Raw genomic sequence first — 22,446 nt, 5'->3', positions numbered from 1 at the left:
TGTGACTCGCGTACAGCCTTTGAACAACTAACTTCTAATTATTGCTTGTTAAAGTCGTTAATTGTGCTTATTATTCAATCTATTTGGCCGCCTAAGTTGTCCAATGTCTACATTGTGAACGCTTAACTTTAGGCATCCTTTATAGAATTTGTCCCTTTGTCTCTCCAGTGTGTCTAAATCTTAAGGAGGCATATTAGAGGCATGTTTTGGGCAGGATTAGGGTGGGTTTAGAACTTGGACGTTTTATAGTGATAATCTAACATCCAAGGCACAATTTTGACATTTTGGACTAGAGCTGTTTTTAAAATGAATAAGGGCCAAACTGACCATTGAAGAGGTGAAACTAGGACTCCCTATACTCCCCCAGTGGTCACTGACCCCTCCCACCCCCAAATATCTGCATTAAACAGTACATATTTGTCTCTATGACAGCTGCAGATACTATGGCCAGTCCTAGTAGAGCTCCAGGTAGGTCTCAGGAGTAGCTTAGTGGGCAGTGCAGTGGACTGCAAAGAAGGGAACCCAGGCCCATATACCACCCTAACTAGTATACTTCTGGTGGAAAGTGTGAGCCCACAAAACCCCATCAAAAATCCACTGTACTGCCATATAGGTGACACCTGGAGGCATAAGTGATAACATCAGCGGGAACACGCTGCAAAATTTAAAATTTTTATTTTGGCACTGCCATTTCTCCTTATTTCTGTGCCAGGCTGGAGCAGCAGAAGATCCTCTGGGGCATGGGAGCGCACTCCACCCTTCCACGCCGCTACAGCCGCTGAGCCAGTTAAAAGGCTCAGTGGGAACACGCTACACAATTTAAAATTTTTACTTTGGCACTGACATTTCTCCTTATTTCTATGCCGAGCCAGAGCAGGAGAGGATCCCCTCGGGCTTGGGAGCGCACTCCGCCCCTCCATGCTGCTCAGTGCTTAACGACACACAGCCATTCAGCGTACCTTCTAAGGCGCAAGTCGAAGGCGCGCGCCTTTGCAAAGCGACTCCTCAATCTCAAACTCTCCTGCTTGTTCTTCTGCCTCCACCCTAATTCACTGCACCCACCCAAGCAAACACATGTTGTACTACTGTTTGCACTACTGCTTGTTCTACTGCTTTCACTCTAATTCATTGCAACCACCTACACAAACACAATCACTGTTCCTACCTTAAACTGCAGCCACCACTCTAGCAATTACCGGATACATTATTAATACTTCCAGTACTTACTACTGATATTACCCTAAGGCATAGCTGTCCCTAAGGCATAGCTGTCCAAACCAATCATGAAACCCACCTAAAACATTCTCCTCCCTTATGCTATGCTATGCTATACCTAATCTGCTTCAGACTCTGGTCCCATAGGGTCACTTCTTTTGAAACCACCCCACCCATCTTTTTCCCATTCAACAGACAATCCCGACTCACCCAAGACAACCACCTATCTCTCACCCACTCTGAATGAACTGAACAAGGCCCCTTCCCAATCCAAGCTCTCCACAACACTCGCCATCAACCCAACACCAAACCCAAAAGACAAATACAACTACAGAACATCACCCCTGCCAGACCCACTCTATCCCCAACCTCTTACACCTTCTCCTATGCTTACCTTAATATAAGATCCATTAGGAATAAAGCCCAGCTAGTAATAGACTAGCTAACTGAATCCCAGCAAGACCTAGTAATCCTAACCGAGACCAGGCTCATCTCAGACATCGACATAATTATCAATGACATCCTACCGTATGGTTATAAAATCATCCCCTTCTCCAGAAGCTCCAAAAAAGGAGGTGGAATCGCCATCATCCTAAAAGACCTCTTCAACTTCCAGATTATTGACTCTAAATCTACAGAAGATCTCGAAATCCTCTCCTGTGACCTCTCGAAGTCTGATCTAACTAATTATCTAGTCACCACTCTGTTCTATATCCCGCCCAACAAATGGCAAGCAGCCAGCCAAGACTTTTTCGAATTTCTCCTCCTAAATACTTCTAAGGACAAATTCAGTCTACTACTGGTCGACATAAACCTCCACCTGGAATGCCAAGACTCACCTTTGGTCAAGGAAGTCTTCTCCTTCCTAACGTCCCTAGAATTCTCCATCCCCCTACCATCCACCACCCATCAGAAAGGCCACCACCTAGATCTAATTTATTTCTCATCCAAAGCCCCAACCCCTTCCTCCATCTCCCTCACAAATGCAATCTAATACAAAAACATCTGGTCAGACCACCTACTTGCCAAATTCCAGCTGCTCTGAAGCAACGCAAATCCCCGAACCCTCAATTAATCACAGAAAAGAGACCCATACCCATAACCTTCAGACCATCCCTGAACCCCAAAGAATTCTGGTCCCACTTTGAACTACTCCCCAATTTCGACACAAATTTGGACTTCAGTGCAAACTGGAACAATGCCAGCACATTGATCCTGGACAAAATTGCACCGCTTAAGAAAGGCAAGATAAGAAACCACATAATTGACGGATGGTACGACATGGAACCAACAACCCTAAAATGAAAAGCACGCAAACTAGAAAGAATCTGGACCAAAACCAATAATGAGAAGGACAAGGCAACTTGGAGATCCATGATACATGAATACAAAAGAATGACAAAAGAAAAGCAATGCACCTACTACTCGAATAAAATAGGATCCCCCACTGCCAACAGTAAAGAACTCTTCAAACTAATCAACACCTTATTTGATGTCAACCAACACAAAAGAGCCCCCTCCACCCAACTTCCATTTGCAGAGACCTTCGTGTCCCACTTCAAATCAAAAATCCTCCTATTAAGGTCATCCTTCCAAAACTCCCCCCTCCCCAATCACTCCTTCACCTCTATGTTCCCCCGACTTGGCTCAATCCCAGCCGACATGTACTGGGACAATTTCAAAACCCCGACTGGTTCCAGTTCCTCCGACTTCACAACAAATATATGCCAACTCCTATTGCCATATTGACAACTGTCCACCTAGCATCATGAAATCAGCTCCCGCACCCTTCAAAGCACTGCTCTACGATTGGACTTCATAACAAATGATCAATGGTAAATTCCCAACTGATCTCGGCCACATACTCATTACTCCCATCATCAAAAACCATAAAGATCCAATATCCCTACCCTCCAACTACAGACCAGTAGCTAACATCCCCTTCTTCACCAAACTGATGGAAGGACTGATCAACACAGCCCTGACAAACTACCTGGATAAATTCTCAGCACTACACGAATTCCAATCAGGCTTCCACACACATCACAGCACTGAAACCGCCATAGTCTCAATCGTAGATCACATCTCTCATATACTTAGCACCGGGAAAGAAGCACTAGTACTCCAATTCGAGCATCATCCTGGTGAAGTAGAAGGCAATTCTGTAGCCAGGACATGCCCACCATGGGATGCAATATCCTCTCACACAGAGGATGTGTCTCCAGAGGCTTTTGCCTAGGAGGGAAGGGCTATGACAGCTGTTATAGTGGGAAATTCAATCATTAGGCACATATATAGCTGGGCGGCTGGTGGACCTGAGGATTGCTTGGTCACTTGCTTGCCTGGTGTGAAGATGGCGGACCTTACACGTCACCTAGATAAGATTTTAGATAGTGCTGGGGAGAACATGCTATCTTAGTATATGTGGGTATAAATAACATAGGGAAATGCGGTAGAGAGTTTCTCGGAAGCCAAATTTAGACTCTTAGGTAGGAAGTTAAAATCTAGAACCTCCAGGGTAGCATTTTCAGACGTGCTCCCTGTTCCACACACAGGACCCAAGAGACAGGCAGAGCTCCGGAGTCTCAATGTGTGGATAAGGCAATGATGCAGGGGAGAGGGTTTTAGGTTTGTTGGGAACTGGGCAATATACTGGGGAAGGGGGAGCCTATTCCTCAAAGATGGGTTCCACCTTAACCAGGGTGGATCCAGGCTGCTAGTGTCAACATTTAAAAAGGAGACAGAGCAGCTTTTAAACTAGAAACTGGGAGAAGGCCAACAATTGTTCATTTGAATAAGGTAGATAGTTCTAAGTTTAATAAATGCTGGCATTATCATATTGAAATAGGGACTTTGGATCATCTGTTGTATTATTGTACATTGATACTTAACTTCTGGAAGTCAATTTGGGGACAAATTAATATTATTCTTGAGTCATCAATTCCGTTAACCAACGAAGCCATAATTTGTGGTACAATATTGCATATTAAACCTTCTTTAGATAGATATAAAAGCCGGCTCTTCTTGATTATGACCGGAATAGCCATCCAGATGGTTACATGTAACTGGAAGAGTTATGACAGACTTAATTACACATTTTGGTGGGCAAATGTTTGTTCCACATATAAATATGAGAGAATGAATGCAGAGTGTTTGGGATCTAGTAAGATATTCAATAAGGTATGGAGCCCATTAACTGCATATGTTGAATCACAATGAATGTCATGTATCTTCCTTTTTTTAGATTCCCTACATATCCAAAGGGGGTGGGGGGGGAGGGAGGGGAAGGTATTTGGATTTGCTAGAGGTATTTTATCTATAATATTGTAATAATATATTCAAGTGCATTGTATTAATTATGTGAAGAAGGGAGGGAGAAAAGGACTGGTTATGTAATAATTTTGTTTATTTTAAGTGCGTTATGTGTAGTGCTCATGTTTAAAATAATTGTATTGCACTGTCAAAATTTGAAATTCAATAAAGAATTAAAAAAAAAAAAAAAAAGAAAAGATAGATATAATAGGCATCTCTGAGACCTGGTGGAAGGAAGATAACCAATGGGACACTGTCATACCGGGGTCAAGCTATATCAGTGAAGGTGTAGCATTATATGTTAAGGAGGGCCTTGAATCGAATGGACTGAAAATTCTACAGGTGCAGAAACACACCTTGGAATCCCTATGGGTAGAAATTCCATGTATAAGGGGGGAAAAAGATAGTGATAGGAATGTACTACCATCCGCCTGACCAAGATGGACAGATGCTGAAATTTTATCAGAAATTAAGGAAACTAACAAATTGGGTAACATAATAAATGGGTGATTTCAACTACCCCAATATTGACTGGGTGAATGTAACATCATGATATGCTGGGGAGATAAAATTTCTTCATGAAATCAAAGACTGCTTAATGGAGCAGCTAGTTCAAGAAACTTAGAGGTGCAACTGCAAAGGTCAAAAATATACATCTGGCGTGGATGTTATTTAAAAATTCCATCCTGAAAGCCCAGACTAGATATATTCCATGTATTAAAAAAGGACGAAGGAAGACCAAACGATAGCCAGCTTGGTTAACGAATAAGGTAAAGGAAACTATTAGAGCTAAAAGAGAATCATTTAGAAAGTGGAAGAAAAATCTGAGTGAAAAATTGTAAACAACACAAGGAATGCCAAGTCAAATGCAAGGTGCTAATAAAGAAGGCAAAGAGATCTTGAAAATAAGATTGTGCTGGAAGCAAAAACACACAGGGAAGAGAATTGGTTGGACTGCTAGACAACTGAGGGATAAAAGGGGCTCTCAGGGAAACAAGGCCATAGCGGAGAGATTAAATGAATTCTTTCCCTCATTCTTCACTGAGGAAGATGTGGGGGAGCTATTGGTGCCAGAATGGTATTTAATTCTAATGAATCAAAGAAACTCTTTCAAATCTCTGCTTTAACACTGAATGATGTAATGGGTCAATTTGGCAAATTGAACAGTAGTGAATCGCCTTGACGGAATGGTATACATCCCAGAGTGCTGATAGAATTGAAAAATGAACTTGCAGAACTATTGTTAGTAATTGTGATTCACCTGAGAGCTCTCCTGAAAGGACTTTGCTTAAATCAACCGGTCGTCCAGATAGGGATGAACCAGAATGCCCTCCTTGTGCTAGATAGCCGCCGCCATGGCCAGACCAAAATGAATGCATAAAATTGATCCCACATCTCTCGAAGAGAGAAAGAGATAATGGTTACTGTGGATGGGCAGACTAGATGGGCCATTTGGCCTTTATCTGCCATCATGTTCCTATGTTTCAGTATGTTACTTTATAAGAATGAAAAGATGAAAATTTGGCGTTTTCATGTTTTAAATAGGTAAATTGGAAAATTTGACTATCTTGGTCACTAAAGCAAAGTTTTACGGAAACAACAGACATTTTCTATACTTTTTTTTTTTTTTGTGTTCAAAATATTTTATTGGTTTTAAGTAAGTATACAAATATATGGAACAGTAATAACAGAGAAAATCTCATTGTGCAGAAATGAGCAATTAGGAAATTGCCCAGGAACAAACATCGTCTATAGTGAAATCTGTCATTTTATGCCTCATGCATTTTTCAGTATTCTTTGCTTTAATATTGAGACCTAACCTTTATGTCTTTCATTTAAGCTGCGCTCAGCTGGAGCCCAAGTCATCCAGGACCTTATATTTGATGTGAGTGCAGTCAGCAGCCTAGATTTATCAGACAATGGTGAGCCTCTTCTTTCACCCTACTGCTATAAAATATTTGAAATTGATTAATGTTGCCTGGTTTACATCTTTATGTTATTATTCAATTTCTGTTAGTCATACAGCTTGAGACAGATTTCATGTAAGTGTCATGGAGGGAGTGCAATTCTCCAAATCATTTCTGTGGCTAAGACAAAGCTTTACAGGCAGCAATAGGTTTTAATGAAATTGCCTAACTGATATGCCTATAGAGTTATAAGTGCACAATGTCTGCCTACAAAACTATAGATGTATAGTCTTTACCCAGGGAACTTTGGACAGAGTGGAGATATTCTCAAGCGCAGGGTTGGTGTGGATTTACATTTATGCATATTTTTGTGGATATTCATCTGTATACACAAATTCCACGAGAAATTTTTTTGTGTGGTAAAGAGCAGATGTCAACGTAAGTACATAAATTCCCTGGGGTAATTTTAAAAGTTGTTGGAGGTAGATTTATAAAAGATTATTCGTGCATTTATGTCATTAACACTCATTAGGCATTAAAGTACATGCAGTACAATTAGAGTACGGGTAATGCATTTGATATACCATCTTTCTGTGGTATAGCCAAAGCAGTTTACATATTACATACAAGCACTGTTTGTTTCTACTAGGCTCACAATCTAAATTTTTGTACTTGGGGCAATGGAGGATTAAATGACTTTCCCAGGATCACAAGGAGATCCAGTGGGAATCAACCCTGGATCCTCTGTAAGTTTAAGGGAAATGTTTGACTTATATGCATATTTTATAAAAATGCACATAAATGTATGCTATGCTGTGGCTTAGTAAGGGGGCAGACCACCTTGGGCACCATCTTCGCGAGTGGCTGGTGCCGGAGCATCTCCTCCTTTCTGCCACTCCCTCCCCCATGCACCTCTTTAAATGTTTGCTGGTGTGAGCAGCATCTTCCACCTGATGCTCATGCCGGCCTCGACTCCCGTCTGACATCACCTCCTGGTTGCGGTACCAGGATGTGTCATCAGAAGGGAGCCGAGACTGGCGCGAGCAGCAGGTAGAAGATGCTGCTCATGCTAGTGAACATTTAAAGAGGTATGCAGGGGGCAGAGGAGAGGCGCCTGCGCCAGCCACCCGCATAGACAGCGCCTGGGCGGGTCTGCTCAAGTGGCAGGCAGGGCAAGATTAATTTGTCGAGGGCCCCTAGGCACACAAGTACACTGGGACCCCCTGCCCCCCCCCCCCCCCCCCCCCCCACCATGCGCCCAGGCAGAAACAGGAAGCTGCATCAGAGGGAAGATTTGGGCAAGTAGCACCGCTTGCACAATTACAGTTCCCGTTGCCTTTCTTACCCGTGTTGCTTGCTTGTTTTACTTTCCGTCGATGGGGGGGGGGGCCCATTGCTGATCGATGCTGGAGGGGCCCATCGCCATTTGGAAAAATCAATGTTGATGCCATCCTTCATCGGGCCCTCCTGACCATTTCGGGTCCTAGGCACGTGCCTACTTGGCCTATTGGTTAATCCTGCCCTGGTGTCAGGGGAAGAGTAGGGGGTGCATGGCATGGTGTTTCAAGGTGTCACTGTCCCGAGTGCCAACCTTCTTCACTTTGACACTGAAGCTTTGCTTACTATTTATGCCTACTCACAAATAGACATAAATGTGTGCTGCTTCAATCAAACTGTTTTCTCTATAGAATTTGTAATATTATATACAGACTCATAAGCAACTATGCAGTGTTTTGTTATGTACAAGAAATTTAATTAAATTCTTAAATTACAAAAACTAAAAGAAACCACCCACATATTCTTGTTTAAAACTCATAATGAACTTACCAGTAGGTTCTAGCAAGTACTTCCAAATAATCTGGGTTAGCCACCATTATGTTATATTACACTTCAGTTTATATGCAACCCCAATCCAAATACCATATATACTTGAATATAAATCGATCCAAGTATAAGACGAGGTACCCTTTATCTCTCTAAAAAGAAGGAAAAAGGGGTTGACTCGAATATAAGATGGGGGAGGGAGGTTAATATTCATATGCCCTGCCAGGATCTGTGCTCTGCTCCCCTCCCTAACTCTCTCCCCTGCCATGCTCTGCACCCATCCTTCTCCCTCCATGCACTGCCAGGCTCTCCACCCTGTCCTTCCTCCCTCTTTGCCAGGTTCTTCACCCTGTCCCCCTTTTCTCCTAATGTCCTGCAGGCCTCCACCGAACTTGCCGTATGAGCTGGTGGGCCAGTGGTAGGCCAGGACAGGACAGATTCCTCCTGTCTCCTGTCCCAGGCGACTCTAACAATTTTTGTACCTCCTTCTCGCCTCCCCCCCCCCTCACTTCTGCCTGATACACCGCTGGACCACCAAGGATTCAAAAAGCCGAAAAAGGTACACAAGGGGAGGCAGGAGGGAGGTAAAACAATTGTTAGAGTCAGCTGGGACAGGAGACGGAAGGAATCCCTCCTATCTCGGCCTACCAGGTCATACAGCAGGCCAGCGGAGGCCTACAACAAGACCCAGAGGGGGGTGGGTAGGTGTTCACTCAAATATAAGATGAGACCCCCATTTTTGGGCCTTTTTTGGGGGGTGGCCCAAAAATCTCATCTTATATTCTAGTACATGCAGTAGATCCAGATCAGTTTACTATCTAGCAAAAATAATGAAATCATCAGGATAATCAGTGGGGCTTGGTCTGACTTAGCATAGCTTGGTTTTGATCTAAAAAACAGGCAAGACCCTTGTTTGGAGTAATCTACCTAAGGTCAGGGCAACCTATGACTTATAGATCCAGATATCTGCAGCTCTAGTTGCCTGCTTGTCAGCTGCTTCTTCTTCCATATCTCTTTCATTTACCTCATGATCAGAGAGGGCAGAAGTCCATTGATGTCACTCCTAGCATTCATTCACTACCATGAACCCATCTCCCCAGCACTCCGCGCTGAACACTGGCTCCCAATTAGCCAATGCTGTGCATTCAAGGCCCTGGCAATAGCACACAAAATAATTTATGCTACCACCCCCTCCTACATAAAATCCAAGCTACCCATCTACATCCCCACACGCACCCTCCACTCAGAAACGGAGATACGCCTATGCATTCCCCCTGGAAGGTCCCTCCTCTCAGAAACTGCCCGAAAACGCTCCTACAGCCACTTCATTCCCCAAATCTGGAACCAACTCCCCCCTCAACTCAGACTACAGACACTAATGACATTCTGGAAAATGGTAAAGACCCTCCTCTTCAACTAAAGGTCACCCTCAGTGTACACCCAACCCCTTAAACTAAAGTTACGCGGGGACAGAAATCCCACCTGTCCCCTGCCGTCCCCGTGAGGACTCCCACCCATCCCCACCCGTCCCCGCGAGGAATCCCTCCGTCCCCACCCGTCCCCACGAGAAATCCCCTCCGTCCCCGCCCATCCCCGTAAGGAATCCCCCTACGTCCCCGCCCGTCCCTATAAACTACAGAAATAGTTATTTCATTTAATTATGCTACTGAATTAAAGGCTCTGGTAGAAACCCATTTAAAAATAAGCAAAAAGACTATTAATTTGGAAATATTAATTGAGAAGAATACATACTTTGTAAACGGGTTTCTACCAGAGCCTCTAATGTTTATAAATTTTTATCACACAACTAATATACTACTTTATCCTGAAGCAAAAAAAAAAAAGAATTTTTTTCCTACCTTTGTTGCCTGGTTTCTGCTTTCCTCATGTTCTCAATCAGTTCCTTCCATCTACTGTCTCTCTTCTCTCTGCGTCTTCCATTTGTTCTGTTACTGTGCCGCTCCCTTTCGCCCCCTCCCAAATTGGTCTGGCACCCATCTTCTTCCCTCCACTCCCCCCATAGTCTGGCATCTCTGTCTTCTTCCATGCCAGCGTCTTCTCCCCACTCTCTCTTCCCCATTTCCTTTCAGCTTCCTTCTCTGCCCCATCTTCCCCATGTCCTTTCAGCGTCCTTCTCCCCCCTCTGTCTTCCCCATGTCCTTTCAGCGTCCTTCTCCCCCCATCTTCCCATGTCCTTTCAGCGTCCTTCTCCACCCCTTTGTCTTCCGCATGTGCTTTCAGCGTCCTTCTCCCCCCTCTGTCTTCCCCATGTCCTTTCAGCATCCTTCTCCCCTCCATCTTCCCATGTCCTTTCAGCGTCCTTCTCCACCCCTTTGTCTTCCACATGTGCTTTCAGCGTCCTTCTCCACCCCTTTGTCTTCCCCAGTGCTTTCAGCGGCCTTCTCCCCCCCTCAGTTTTACCCATTTCCCTTAAGCATCTTTTCTTCTCCACTCCACCTTTACTCCCTTTCTCCCTCCCTGCCCCTTACCTTTGTGGTGCTTCCCCACCCGACCGACAACAGAACAGGCCTGGTCAGACAAACCTCCCTGCCCTGTAGCCGCGAATCTAAATTACTTTCTTACAGCAACTGGAGAATTGAAGCTGCTGTAAGAAGGTAATTTAGATTCGCGGCTACAAGGCAGGGAGGTTTGTCGACCGGGCCTGTTGTTGGTCGGTCGGGGGAAGCGCCACAAAGGTAAGGGGATCTGACTGTGCACACTCCCCCCATGGCTGCAACTGGGGTGGACCCCCCCCCCCTTTTGGTACGCCATTGCCTTCTCCCTACCTGCCCTGCCGCACACAGCCAACCGGAAGTCTTCCCGATGTCAGCGCTGACGTCGAAGGAAGGGAGGGTTTTGCTTAAGCCCTCCCTCCGATGTCAGCGCTGACATCGGGAAGACTTCCAGTCGGCTGTGTGCTGCAGCAGGGCAGGTAAGGAGAAGGAGACTAGCCTCGCGGCTCGAGTGCCATCCAACCCTGCAGGAACCCCGCGACCCTCGGAGGCATCCCTATGGGATCCCCGCGACCCTAGGGGGCATCCCCACGGGATCCACGTGACCCTAGGGGGTGTCCCCAAGGGATCCCCGTGACCCAAAGGGGGAACCCGCGGGATCCCCGCGGGTCCCGCGGGATTCCCGTCATCCCCGTTCCCGTGCAGCTCTCTACCTTAAACCCCACCTCTACCCTTCTTTCTCCATTCTAATCTTCTGCCAAAAATTTCTGTATAGTCCACTCTCAGCCTATACTCAAATAACTTGTATCTAAACTAAACTACTTATATTTAAACTACTGTTCCTAATTTGCTGTATAGTCCCTATATTTACACTGCTGCACAGTCTCGTATGTCCAAGTATTTAAATCTACTGTATGATCTTGTATGTCCAATTCACTCCATTGTGAATGTTTACTTATAAACCGTTCTGAGCTACTAGGAGGAAGGGATAAAAATCTAAATAAATAAATGTCACTCTTTCCATTCATCTACCAGATTTTCCTCTGCTAGCTCTGTCTGTTATTTTTTTAAACTTGCAGTTCTAGCTCCTGGAAATTTTTCTTTCCATTACAAGATCATCTGTCTCATGAGTTTTACAAATGATTAGTTCAATGATCAGCACAGTTCCAGATAATCAATAATGAGATATAGAGAGCAACAGAAATGAGCTGCTGCCACTGGGAGGGCAGGCAAAGGAGGGAGAAAGGGTGGAAACTGCAAGGAACCCTCAGAAGGGGGCCCTTACAGTGCTGTGTGCATCTGGCAGTGCTATAGAAATGATAAGTAGTAGTAGTTTACTAAAACTTAATATGCATTAAATACAAAGAAATCCATTTCATACATATGGGCTATATACCCTTTAGCACAGGGGTGCCCAACACGTCGATCGCGATCGACCAGTAGCTCAGGAAGGCAACGTGAGTCGATCGCAGACTCGTGTTGCCGTCCTGATCTATGAGCCGATCAGCCTTCCTCTCCAGTGTTCTCCCTAGGGCCTTTTAGCTGGGCGGTCCGCCCAGCTGTCATCTGCCGCTGCTGAACATTAAAACCCCCCCAAAAAACCGGCTTGGAAATTTCAGCCCGCAGCGAACTTATGCTCCGGGCTCTAAAGTGTGCGTGCCGGCTTCTCTTCTCTTCCCTCCGAAACCGGAAGTTATATCCGGGGGGGAGGGGAGAAGGGAAGCCGGCACACACATGTTGAGAGCCCTGAGCAAGCGTTTGCTACGGGCTAAGGCGGGAGACAAGTAAATGAAGCATTTCCTCTTCTTGCTGCCGGGTCCTGCCTACTTTCAGTTTCTGCGAAGGCAGGACCCGGCAGCATTTCCCCCAATAGGTTGATCACGATCTTGGGCTGATCAGCCTTCCTCTTCCCGACGGCAGAATTGATGTCGGGGAGAGGAATGCTGGTTGGCCGAAGCAGGGAGAGCTTGGGGCCTGTTATTGGTGGCGTTTGGGTTCTGGTCCCCGATGGCAATGGCAGTGGCAGTGGCAGTGGCTTGGGGGAGGGCAAGGAGAAAGAAAGAAAAAGGGCAGGCAGGGAGACAGAAGGAAAGAAGAGAAACAGAAAAAAAAGAAAGGGAGGCAGAGAGAAAGAAAAGGCAGTGAAGAGGAAGGAAAAGTTGGGGGAAGAAATGAGGTCTGGAGGAGAGGAAGCATACAGGCTAAAAGAAGAGAAGAAAGATTGTATGCACAGTCAGAAGAAGAAAGTGCAACCAGAGACTCATGAAATCACCAGACAAGGTAGGAAAAATGATTTTATTTTAAATTTAGTGATCAAAATGTGTCTGAATTTATATCTGCTGTCTATATTTTACACTAAGGTCCCCTTTTACTAAACCGCAATAGAGGTTTTTAGCTCAGGGAGCCTATGAGTGTCGAGAGCAGCGCTGGGCATTCAGCGCAGCTCCCTGCGCTAAAAACTGCTATCGTGATTTAGTAAAAAGGGAGGGGGGTATATTTGTCTATTTTTGTATGGTTGTTACTGAGGTGATAGTGAATAGAGTCATCTGCTTTGACCTCTTTGAAAAACCTTGGAATAGGAATGATAATTAACATTTTCTATGCGTACAGTGTGCTTTGTGTTTTTTTTTTTAATTTTATTGTTGGTAGATCATTTTGACTTGGTCATTTAAAAAGTAGCTCGCAAGCCCAAAAAGTGTGGGCACCCCTGCTTTAGCACATGCCAATTCCGATAGCGCCCATTAAGTGTTAATAAAAGAGCCCCAAAGTGTGCTATGCTACTTGCATGTTTGAGGTTAAATGAAAGAGATGATATTATTGCTGATCTGAATCATGTTTTCTGTCAGCAGGGTTTGATTCTGATATGGTGACCCTAGTTTTAGCAATTGGCAGAAGCAAATCCATTCAGCACGTTGCTTTAGGAAAAAACTTTAACATAAAATCCAAGTAAGTAAAACAAGACACATTTATATTTCTATTATTAAACAAGATGAAAGCGTGCATGATCCATGAATAGAACCAGCCATGTTTCTCCTCCCAGAGCCAGCCCTTTCTTCACTTCTCTCTAACAGACCTTCTGCTGCCAATGCTTTCCTACCTTTTCCTAGACCCAAAGCTATAAGGAAACTGAGCATGGAGCCTTGAAGCACAGGCCTGCATGCAAGCATGTCCCCTCGCCCTCCAAGAAGCAGGGCAGTGGAGGCAGCAGGAGGTCTGGATGGGAAGAAAGGGAGAAGATGGGCGGGAAGGCTCTCATGCAAGCACAGTGTGGGCAATCGCAAAGTTTCTTAAAACTTAAAGTGACAGTTCACTTTTAACACTGTCCATACCAGACTCTGTGGATGACATCGCCCACATGTGAGAATATGTGCCTGCTGTCCCTGGATACCACCTGTTATGGTAAGTAACTGTGCTTTTTATGCTGCTTTCCTAGGAATAAGCAGTGGATTTCCCCAAGCCATCTCAATAATGGCTTATGGACTTCTCTTTTAGGAAATTATCCAAACCTTTTTTAAACCCCGCTAAACTAACTGATTTCACCACATTCTCCATCAATGAATTCCATCCACATCAATACCCCTTTTGCCTGCAGGTGTCACTTATATGTGGGTACAGTAGGATTAGGGTTAGGGGTTGAAAGACTCACATATTCCTCCATAAGTGAGTATGGGCCTGAGCCCCCTGCTCCATAGTTCACTATACCTCCCACTAGGCTATTCCAGGAACCTGCTTGCTGCTCTAATAGGACTGCTCATAACATTTGAAGCTATCATACAGGCAGGTATCTACTATTTCATTCACATCTTTAGGGGTGGAGGGGTGGGGTGGGAGGGAGTCAATGACCACTGAGAGAGCATGGAAGGGGGTCATGCTAACATCCCTCCAATAATCATCTAGTCAATTTGGGCATTTTTGGGGCACTTATTCTTTGTAAAATTATCCAGTTATCACCCTAATCTCCCTTTCCTTTTATATCCAAACTACTAGAATGAGCTGTCCCCCACCATTGTCCTGACTTCCTTTCAATGTAGCTAAACTCGACTCCTTTCAATCAGGTTTCTGACCCCTTCACTTCATGGAAACTGCTCTTGCTAAAGTCTCCAATGACCTGCTCCTGGCCAAATCCAAAGGACTCTACTCCATCCTCATCCTCCTTGATGTATCTGCAGCATTTGACACTGTAGATCACTGCCTACTCATTGAAACGTCCTTGCTTGGGTTTCAGGGCTCTGTTATTTCATGGTTTTCTTCCTATCTTTCCCATCGCAGCTTTAGCATAAGCTCTGGAGGATCCTCTTGCGCCGCCTTTCTACTATCGGTCGGCGTACCTCAGGGATCTGTCCTGGGACCTCTTCTTTTCTCCATCTACACTTTTTCTCTCAGTGCTCTAATTTCATCCCATGGGTTCCAGTACCACCTCTGTGCTGATGACCGGCAAATTTACTTCTCCGTGGCTGAAATTTCTACGGGAATCCAGGCCCGAGTTTAAGCCTGCCTTTCTGACACCATCTCAAATTAAATATGGCCAAGACTAAACTCCTTATCTTTCTTCCTAAACTCTTCTCTTCCCTTCCTCCATTATCTATAGCAGTGGATAACACCCTCATCCTTCCTGTCTCGTCAACTCGCAACCTCGCAATCTTTGACTCATTGCTCTCCTTCTCCTCTCATATCCAACAGACTTCCAAAACTTGCAGATTCTTTCTCTAAATCCATCCTTTCCTTTCTGAACATGATGCCAATACCCTCATCCACGCTCTTGTCACTTCTCATCTGGATTACTGCAATGTGCTTTTCACTGGTCTACTGCTACGTCATATCTCTCCACTTCAATCTGATCAGAACACTGCTGTGTGCCTAATAACATAACATAATATTGTGCTTGTTGACTGCGTAACCATTAGTTCAATGCGGTTTACAAAAAATTACTAAAGAAAATCAAAATTCATGGAATGAAGAGAGTTAGTTGGTTAGGTATTTAGAAAATAAATAGCTTTTCAATTGTGATCTAAAGTCTTTATAAGAGTGAGCTGCTAGCAACAAAGCTCAAAATTCTTTATCATGAAGGGTCGCTTGGGATGCCAAAGTATGATTGAGAAATTTTATACTTTTACAATCCTGGATTGAAGGAGAGTTAAACAAAGGATGGGTTCTTCTACTATGTGTGTATAACGCCAAGGAAAATCTATTAACCAAGTATAGAGGGGCTGTGGCGTAGAGAACTTTGTAACAGAAGCATCCCAACTTAAACGGAGTTCAATGATCAGCACAGTTCCAGGTAATCAGTAATGAGATATAGGGAGCAGCAGAAATGAGCTGCTGCCACCGGTAAGGCAGGCAAAGAAGGGAGAAAGGGTGGAAACTGCAAGGAACTCTCAGAAAGGAGCCCTTACAGTGCTCTGTGCGTCTGGCAGTGCTATAGAAATAATAAGTAGTAGTAGTTTACTAAAGCTTAATTTGCATTAAATACAAAGAAGCCCATTTTATACATATGAGCTTTATACTCTTTAGCACACGCCAATTCCGGTATACATATGGGCTTTATACCCGCTAGTGTCACTATACCCACATTACTCCTCTCCTTGAATCATTTCACTGGCTCCTGGTCCATGTCCGCATACGATTCAAACTCCTCTTACTGCCATTCAAGTGTATTTGCTCTGCAGCTCCTCAGTATCTCTCCTCTCGTTACTCCCTATACTCCCCTCTGGGAACTCTGCTCATCAGATAAGTCCCTCCTCTCTGTATCCTTCTCTACCTCCAGCTCCTGTCTCTGTCCATTCTACCTTGCTGCACCACATGCTTGGAACAACCTGTCTGGCCTGCCACATCAAGCTCCATCTCTGGCAGTATTCAAAACCAGACTAAAAACCCACTTATTTGAAGCTGTGTTTAAACAATGATCCAACCATCATGTAGGTCTGTCATTTCCTTTAGTCCCCATCTGTGTGTCTGCCATAATTAGATTGTAAGCTCTTCTGAGAAGGGACCGTCTCTTGCATGCACAATATACAGTGCTGCGTGCACCTGGTAGCGCTATAAAAATAATAAATTGTTGTTAAAACAGGTCTAGCCCCAAATATCCAAATTGTGCCCAAATTGTATTTGATTATTGCAGAAAAATATCCAGATCCTAAGCCCACCCTAGACCTACTCAGATCATGCTTCTAATATGCTCCCTTGAGACAAACAGCATAGAAATTCATTTAGAAAATGGGTTTTGAAAATAATGAAGTGGAAAGGTTTGGCGAGAAAAACGTCCATCTGTCCCTTTATTCCATTTTTTTGATGTTTTCTCTTTTTTGAAAATGAGCCCCATAATATACTGTAGTAATTGTTGGTAAATTATTCAAAGAAATTTCCAAAATCTCCTTCAAAAACTTCTGTAACATGGCCAAAGCTGATATTACTGGTGATTTAGAAAAGTTAATATAAACACAAAAAACAGCCAACAACCTCACAGTGAATAACAACAGAAGAGAAAAAGTGGGAAAGGAACTGTACACATCAACCTGTGACGATACAACACATATACAAACATATCAGTCCATACAGTATGTCTTGCAAATCCTTTCGGACTCTCTTATACCTGATACGGTCCATGTTTCGGCTGCAACATTGAAGCTTGCATCAGGGGTATGGGTAAACAATCCACTAGATGGTGTTGAAATACTTTGCATCTATGGAAAAATAGTATGTGATCATGGATCCAACGTATCGCTCAAGGTGCCGCATAGCTGGGCCTTTCACGAACTGCAGTTTATTTGTATATGTGTTGTATCTAATAAATGATTTGAAACTCAACATCGTCATAAGTTGATGTGTACAGTTCCCTCCCCACTTTTTTTTTTCCTTAGAAAAATTAATAAAATACAAATTATTCTGTTTTACTTTGATTCTCCAAACTCTCCAATTTGTTTAACAAACCAACACTGGCCCCCATCTGAGCCATACAGAGAGCTTACAACTGTCCCAAGTTATATTCAAACTATAAAAGCTTGGAATTCTGTTGAGACTGAAGTTACTTGCTTGTTATTGTGTAGATCTCACTACTTTAAATCCAGTTATTTTAGTAGATGCCTACTCCTTCCTGCCTGCAAGCACCCCTTCCCCCCCGAACTCATGACCTGCCCCCAACCGCCGATACTCCTGAAACCCTCCAAATCTCCCACTCCAACACTTTCCAAACCTCCAACGAACCCATGACCCCCACAACTGCCAATACTCCCGAACCCCCATCCCGATACCCCCCAAGCCCTGCACTTGGACGCACACGACTTGATGAAACCCAGTCAACATGGATTCAGGAAAGGGAAATCATGTTTGACGAATTTACTCCAATTTTTTGAGACCGTGAACGAGCAAATTGATAGTGGGAAGCCGGTGGACATAATATACTTGGACTTCCAGAAAGCGTTCGACAAAGTTCCACACGAAAGACTTCTCAGGAAACTACAAAGCCATGGCATAGAGGGGGATATACAAAGATGGATAGGCAAATGGCTGGAAAACCGAAAGCAGAGAGTGGGCATAAATGGGAAGTTCTCCGACTGGGAGAAAGTGACTAGTGGTGTACCCCAGGGCTCGGTACTTGGGCCGATCCTTTTTAATATTTATATCAATGACCTGGAGGAAGGAACATCCAGTGAGATCATCAAGTTTGCAGACGATACAAAACTATGCCGGGCGATCAGATCGCAGGAGGATAGAGAGAAACTCCAGAGCGACTTGTGTCGGTTGGAAACATGGGCAGAGAAATGGCAGATGAAGTTCAATGTGGAGAAATGCAAGGTAATGCATTTAGGCAATAAGAATAAGGAATACGAGTATACAATGTCAGGTGCAACTCTGGGGAAGAGTGAACAAGAAAAGGACCTGGGTGTACTGATAGATAGGACCCTGAAGCCGTCGGCACAATGCGCGGCAGCGGCAAAGAAGGCAAATAGAATGTTGGGCATGATAAAGAAAGGAATCTCGAGTAGATCGGAGAAAGTTATAATGCCGCTTTATAGGGCAATGGTCAGACCCCACTTGGAATACTGCGTCCAACATTGGTCTCCCTACCTAAAGAAGGATATAAAACTGCTGGAGAGGGTGCAGAGACGAGCAACAAAACTGGTGAAGGGTATGGAGAAACTGGAATACGAGGACAGACTTATAACACTAGGATTGTTCTCCCTTGAGAAAAGGAGACTGCGTGGGGATATGATCGAGACCTTCAAAATACTGAAAGGAATCGACAAAATAGAGCAGAGAAGATTATTTACATTGTCCAATTTGACACGGACTAGAGGACATGTAATGAAGCTAAGGGGGGACAGGTTCAGGACTAATGTTAGGAAGTTCTGCTTCACTCAGAGAGTGGTTGACACCTGGAATGCCCTCCCAGAGGAGATTATGACGGAATCGACCGTCCTAGGCTTCAAGAGCAAACTAGATGCATATCTCCTTAAGAGAGGCATATAAGGATATGGTGGACTTGATGGACCGAAGGTCTGATCCGGAGAAGGCAGTTCTTATGTTCTTATGTTATGTTCTTATGTTCTTATGACCCCCCACACACCTTTTGTAGTTTGGTCAGCTGGAGGGATGCCTATACCCTCTGGCCAGCAAGCCTGTCTCTTCACAGTGGTGCGCCTTCCCATTCCCAGTGAGGTACACTGGGAGGGGCCAATCTGGTGCATCCTGGGATACACTGGGAGGGGCCAACCCATTGGTCCCTCCCAGTATATCCCAGGATGCACCGGGAAGGGGGTCTAAGACCCTGATTGGCCTGGGTGCCTAAGGCGGTTGGGGAAGGTCATGGGATGGGGGGAGGCTTGCAGGCAGGAGGAAGTGGATATCCCTCCTGCCTATCGCAGTTGGGGGGTGTTAACTTCGGGGATTACAGCAGGAGGGATCTCTCCTGCCTATTGCAGCTGGGGGGTCACTGGCCGCAATCAGCTTATGGTGCTGCGCCCTGATTTTAGGATCCCATGGCAGCATAGATAAGCAGCTGAAATGTAGGTCAGGATTTTCCAGGCCTACATTTCAGTCGCCTATCTTGGCTGAATTTCGGCGTGTTTCTGTAACCGGCGCTGTTGAGTGATTGAGATGTAATCGGTAGCTGCTTTTAAGGCAGCCACCGATATTGGTGCCGCTTACAGAATCTGGCCCTAAAGACAAATTCATGTTAATGGTTGCATGCTAATGTCAATATTAGTGCATTAAAAACTTCAAAGGATAATAACAATTATTCTAATAAAAATTCACCAAATAATTTGTTTTATTGTGGTCACTGAGAGGCAATACATTCAAAACCCTGTTACTAAATCATAAGGGGAGAAAAAAACCCTCAAAGTAACATAGCACTGTTAACTCTTCAGTTGCTATTAATCATATCATAGCCTAAAAAAACCTCCCACTTACTGTATCCAGGATTTAATAATGAAACCTGCCTATCAGGTGCACACAGGACAAAGGACTTATCTTACTAATGGTCTTCTCTCCAATCATCAAGCTAGATTACTGCTCACATGTCCCAACAACTCCCAGTTAACAGCTCCTGACAAGAGACCTTGTTTTGCTAACTCTGTTGGATGCTTCAGCAGAGAAATTATGTCAAAAAAATCTTGTGCACATTTCCACTTCTAATGGCGGTCTCCCCTTATGATTTATTAACAGGGTTTTGAATGTATTGCCTCTCAGTAACCACAATATAACTTATTTAGTTAAATTTTATTAACATTAATGCATTACCATCAAATAAAAAAATGGAAAATCGGATATATTCCAGCCAAGTCATAAATGGCCTTAGCGCATGGGAAAGACCCACGTAATGACACGCTAAGACCACTTTTTGCTGCAGCTTTGTAAAAGAGCCCCAAAATAGTTAAAAACAGAACCGCACTTTTCTCTCACCTCTAGCTTTGAGACAAATTGTGCATTGTTGATTGCTGTAACAATACCGAGAGACTGCTTTTATAAATGTAATAGGAACCCTCCATTATGTAAATCATGACAAAGAAAGGGAAATTTTTTTCAGTTATTTATTTGTATTAACATTTCTGGCATCACGAAAAATAAAAACTCCTGAATTTTGGGGAGTACATTATGGTGGAGAGGTTTTAAATACTCATTTTTGATTGGTGTAAGGTGTTTCAAAATGGAAAGGTAGGTATACGAAAAAATGGAATGATTTTCTCCGAACTTACATATGAACCTATCAGATGGACAGAATAGGATAATATGAGAATAATACGAGTATGCTAGTTAAAACAATATAAAAGAACTGAAGCAAATTACCTGTAGGAAGCACAACTGTTGAAGCAGAAAACAATGCAGTGGTGAATGCAGACAGAGTTGGTAAATCTTTTACAACAAATGGGAAGGCAGCCAGAAGACATACCGTAATTAGATTATATACAGAGAGAAAGCAAGGAGGACATTTGAGTGACAGAATAAAAACAGTCCCTGCCATAACTGTTTACAGTAGAAGATCTTCTTTTGGGGGTTACAAAAATATGTTATACACTATAATTGTGATGAGACAGGACATTTCACTAGAGAATGCTATAATGAAAGAGTCTTCAAAGAATGAGACTAGACAGATATAATGAAATACCAGTTAGTGAAGTAAAACAGCCAGGACTGAACTTGAAGGTGGAATTGTCCAAAGGGAAGTCCTCAGAGAAATCAGCAATAAGTAATCATAGACTCCAATGTTAGAAGATAAAGAAGATGCACAACAAAATGAGGTATGGAACTTCATAGAGAGAAAGCAATTGCCAAGAACTTGATATTAATAGAAAAAAAAATCGCTGGCTTCAATATAATAATGAATCATTTTTGGGGAAAAATTAACACAGAAGAATTTTGTGATGCAATGGGTAATATCAATAACAGTAAATAGAAATATTCCATCAGTACTTAATTGCGTAGAGGCAGATGTTCAGTGATTTAAGGTTCTAATAGGTGTATTTTTGTAGTGATGACCAATAAAAGAAATGGAGAATTAGAAAGGGAGAAGTGGCCTGATGGTTAGAGCTCCCTCAGTACCCTGAGGTTCTGTGTTCAATCCCAGCCTACTCCCTGTGACTCTGGACAAGATTGTGAACCTGCTAAGACAAATAGGGAAAATACTTACAAGTACCCAATTACTATTCAATGTATTGTAAATCACTTTAGGTGAATCTCTTCATGAAAAACAACGCATAAATAAACAAGTATATTGGGAATAAACGTTCTGCAACATCTGGAAGGATTCTTTAGTAAATGTGAGTGTGAATAAAATATTTACCGTTGCATAACAAAAAATCTATGACCAATCTAAAGAAAAGTTGGTTTATTACTACCAATTTATGAGAAAATCCTTGACAGCCATTGCCACAGTGTAAAAGGGATGAATGCTTGCTCTGTAGTAGTAACAGCTACAAAGGCGATGTTTACCTGATAAAAATTGGCAGCCAATGTTCTCACACTGTGTGCAGCTGGGAATCTTCTTGTTAGAGTGCTAAATGCAGGCCTTCTGAATGTTTAGATACCCCCATGGGTACATCTAGTAGAAGTAATAAAACCATGAAAGATATATGTATTTGATGAATTGAAGCTGCAATTTCACTTTAACCTCTGGAAGATAAGTAGAATAAAGAAAAAAAAAAACCCAACCAGATTACATCAGATGAAATTCCTCCTGTGGCAGTAGACTGTGAAAAGTTAAAAATTCATAACAAATTCAGAAGTTAAAAACTTTATTA

At 43.5% G+C, this 22,446-nt stretch overlaps 1 protein-coding gene across 1 annotated transcript in view; it reads left to right on the top strand.

Moving 5' to 3' along the window:
- CARMIL2 (capping protein regulator and myosin 1 linker 2) overlaps positions 1–22,446 on the top strand; it is a 582,193-nt gene that overhangs the window by 62,152 nt on the left and 497,595 nt on the right. Inside the window, exons 7-8 of the mRNA XM_033941489.1 lie at positions 6,368–6,449; positions 13,561–13,657. Coding sequence (XP_033797380.1) covers positions 6,368–6,449; positions 13,561–13,657 — 179 coding nt within the window. The remainder of the gene's footprint in view (positions 1–6,367; positions 6,450–13,560; positions 13,658–22,446) is intronic.

This window comes from Geotrypetes seraphini, chromosome 4, assembly GCF_902459505.1.
Source record: "Geotrypetes seraphini chromosome 4, aGeoSer1.1, whole genome shotgun sequence".
In the NCBI taxonomy this organism is placed as follows: Eukaryota; Metazoa; Chordata; class Amphibia; order Gymnophiona; family Dermophiidae; genus Geotrypetes; species Geotrypetes seraphini.
Note: the sequence above shows the minus strand (reverse complement) of the source record. Positions and strands in the feature narration are given on the sequence as shown.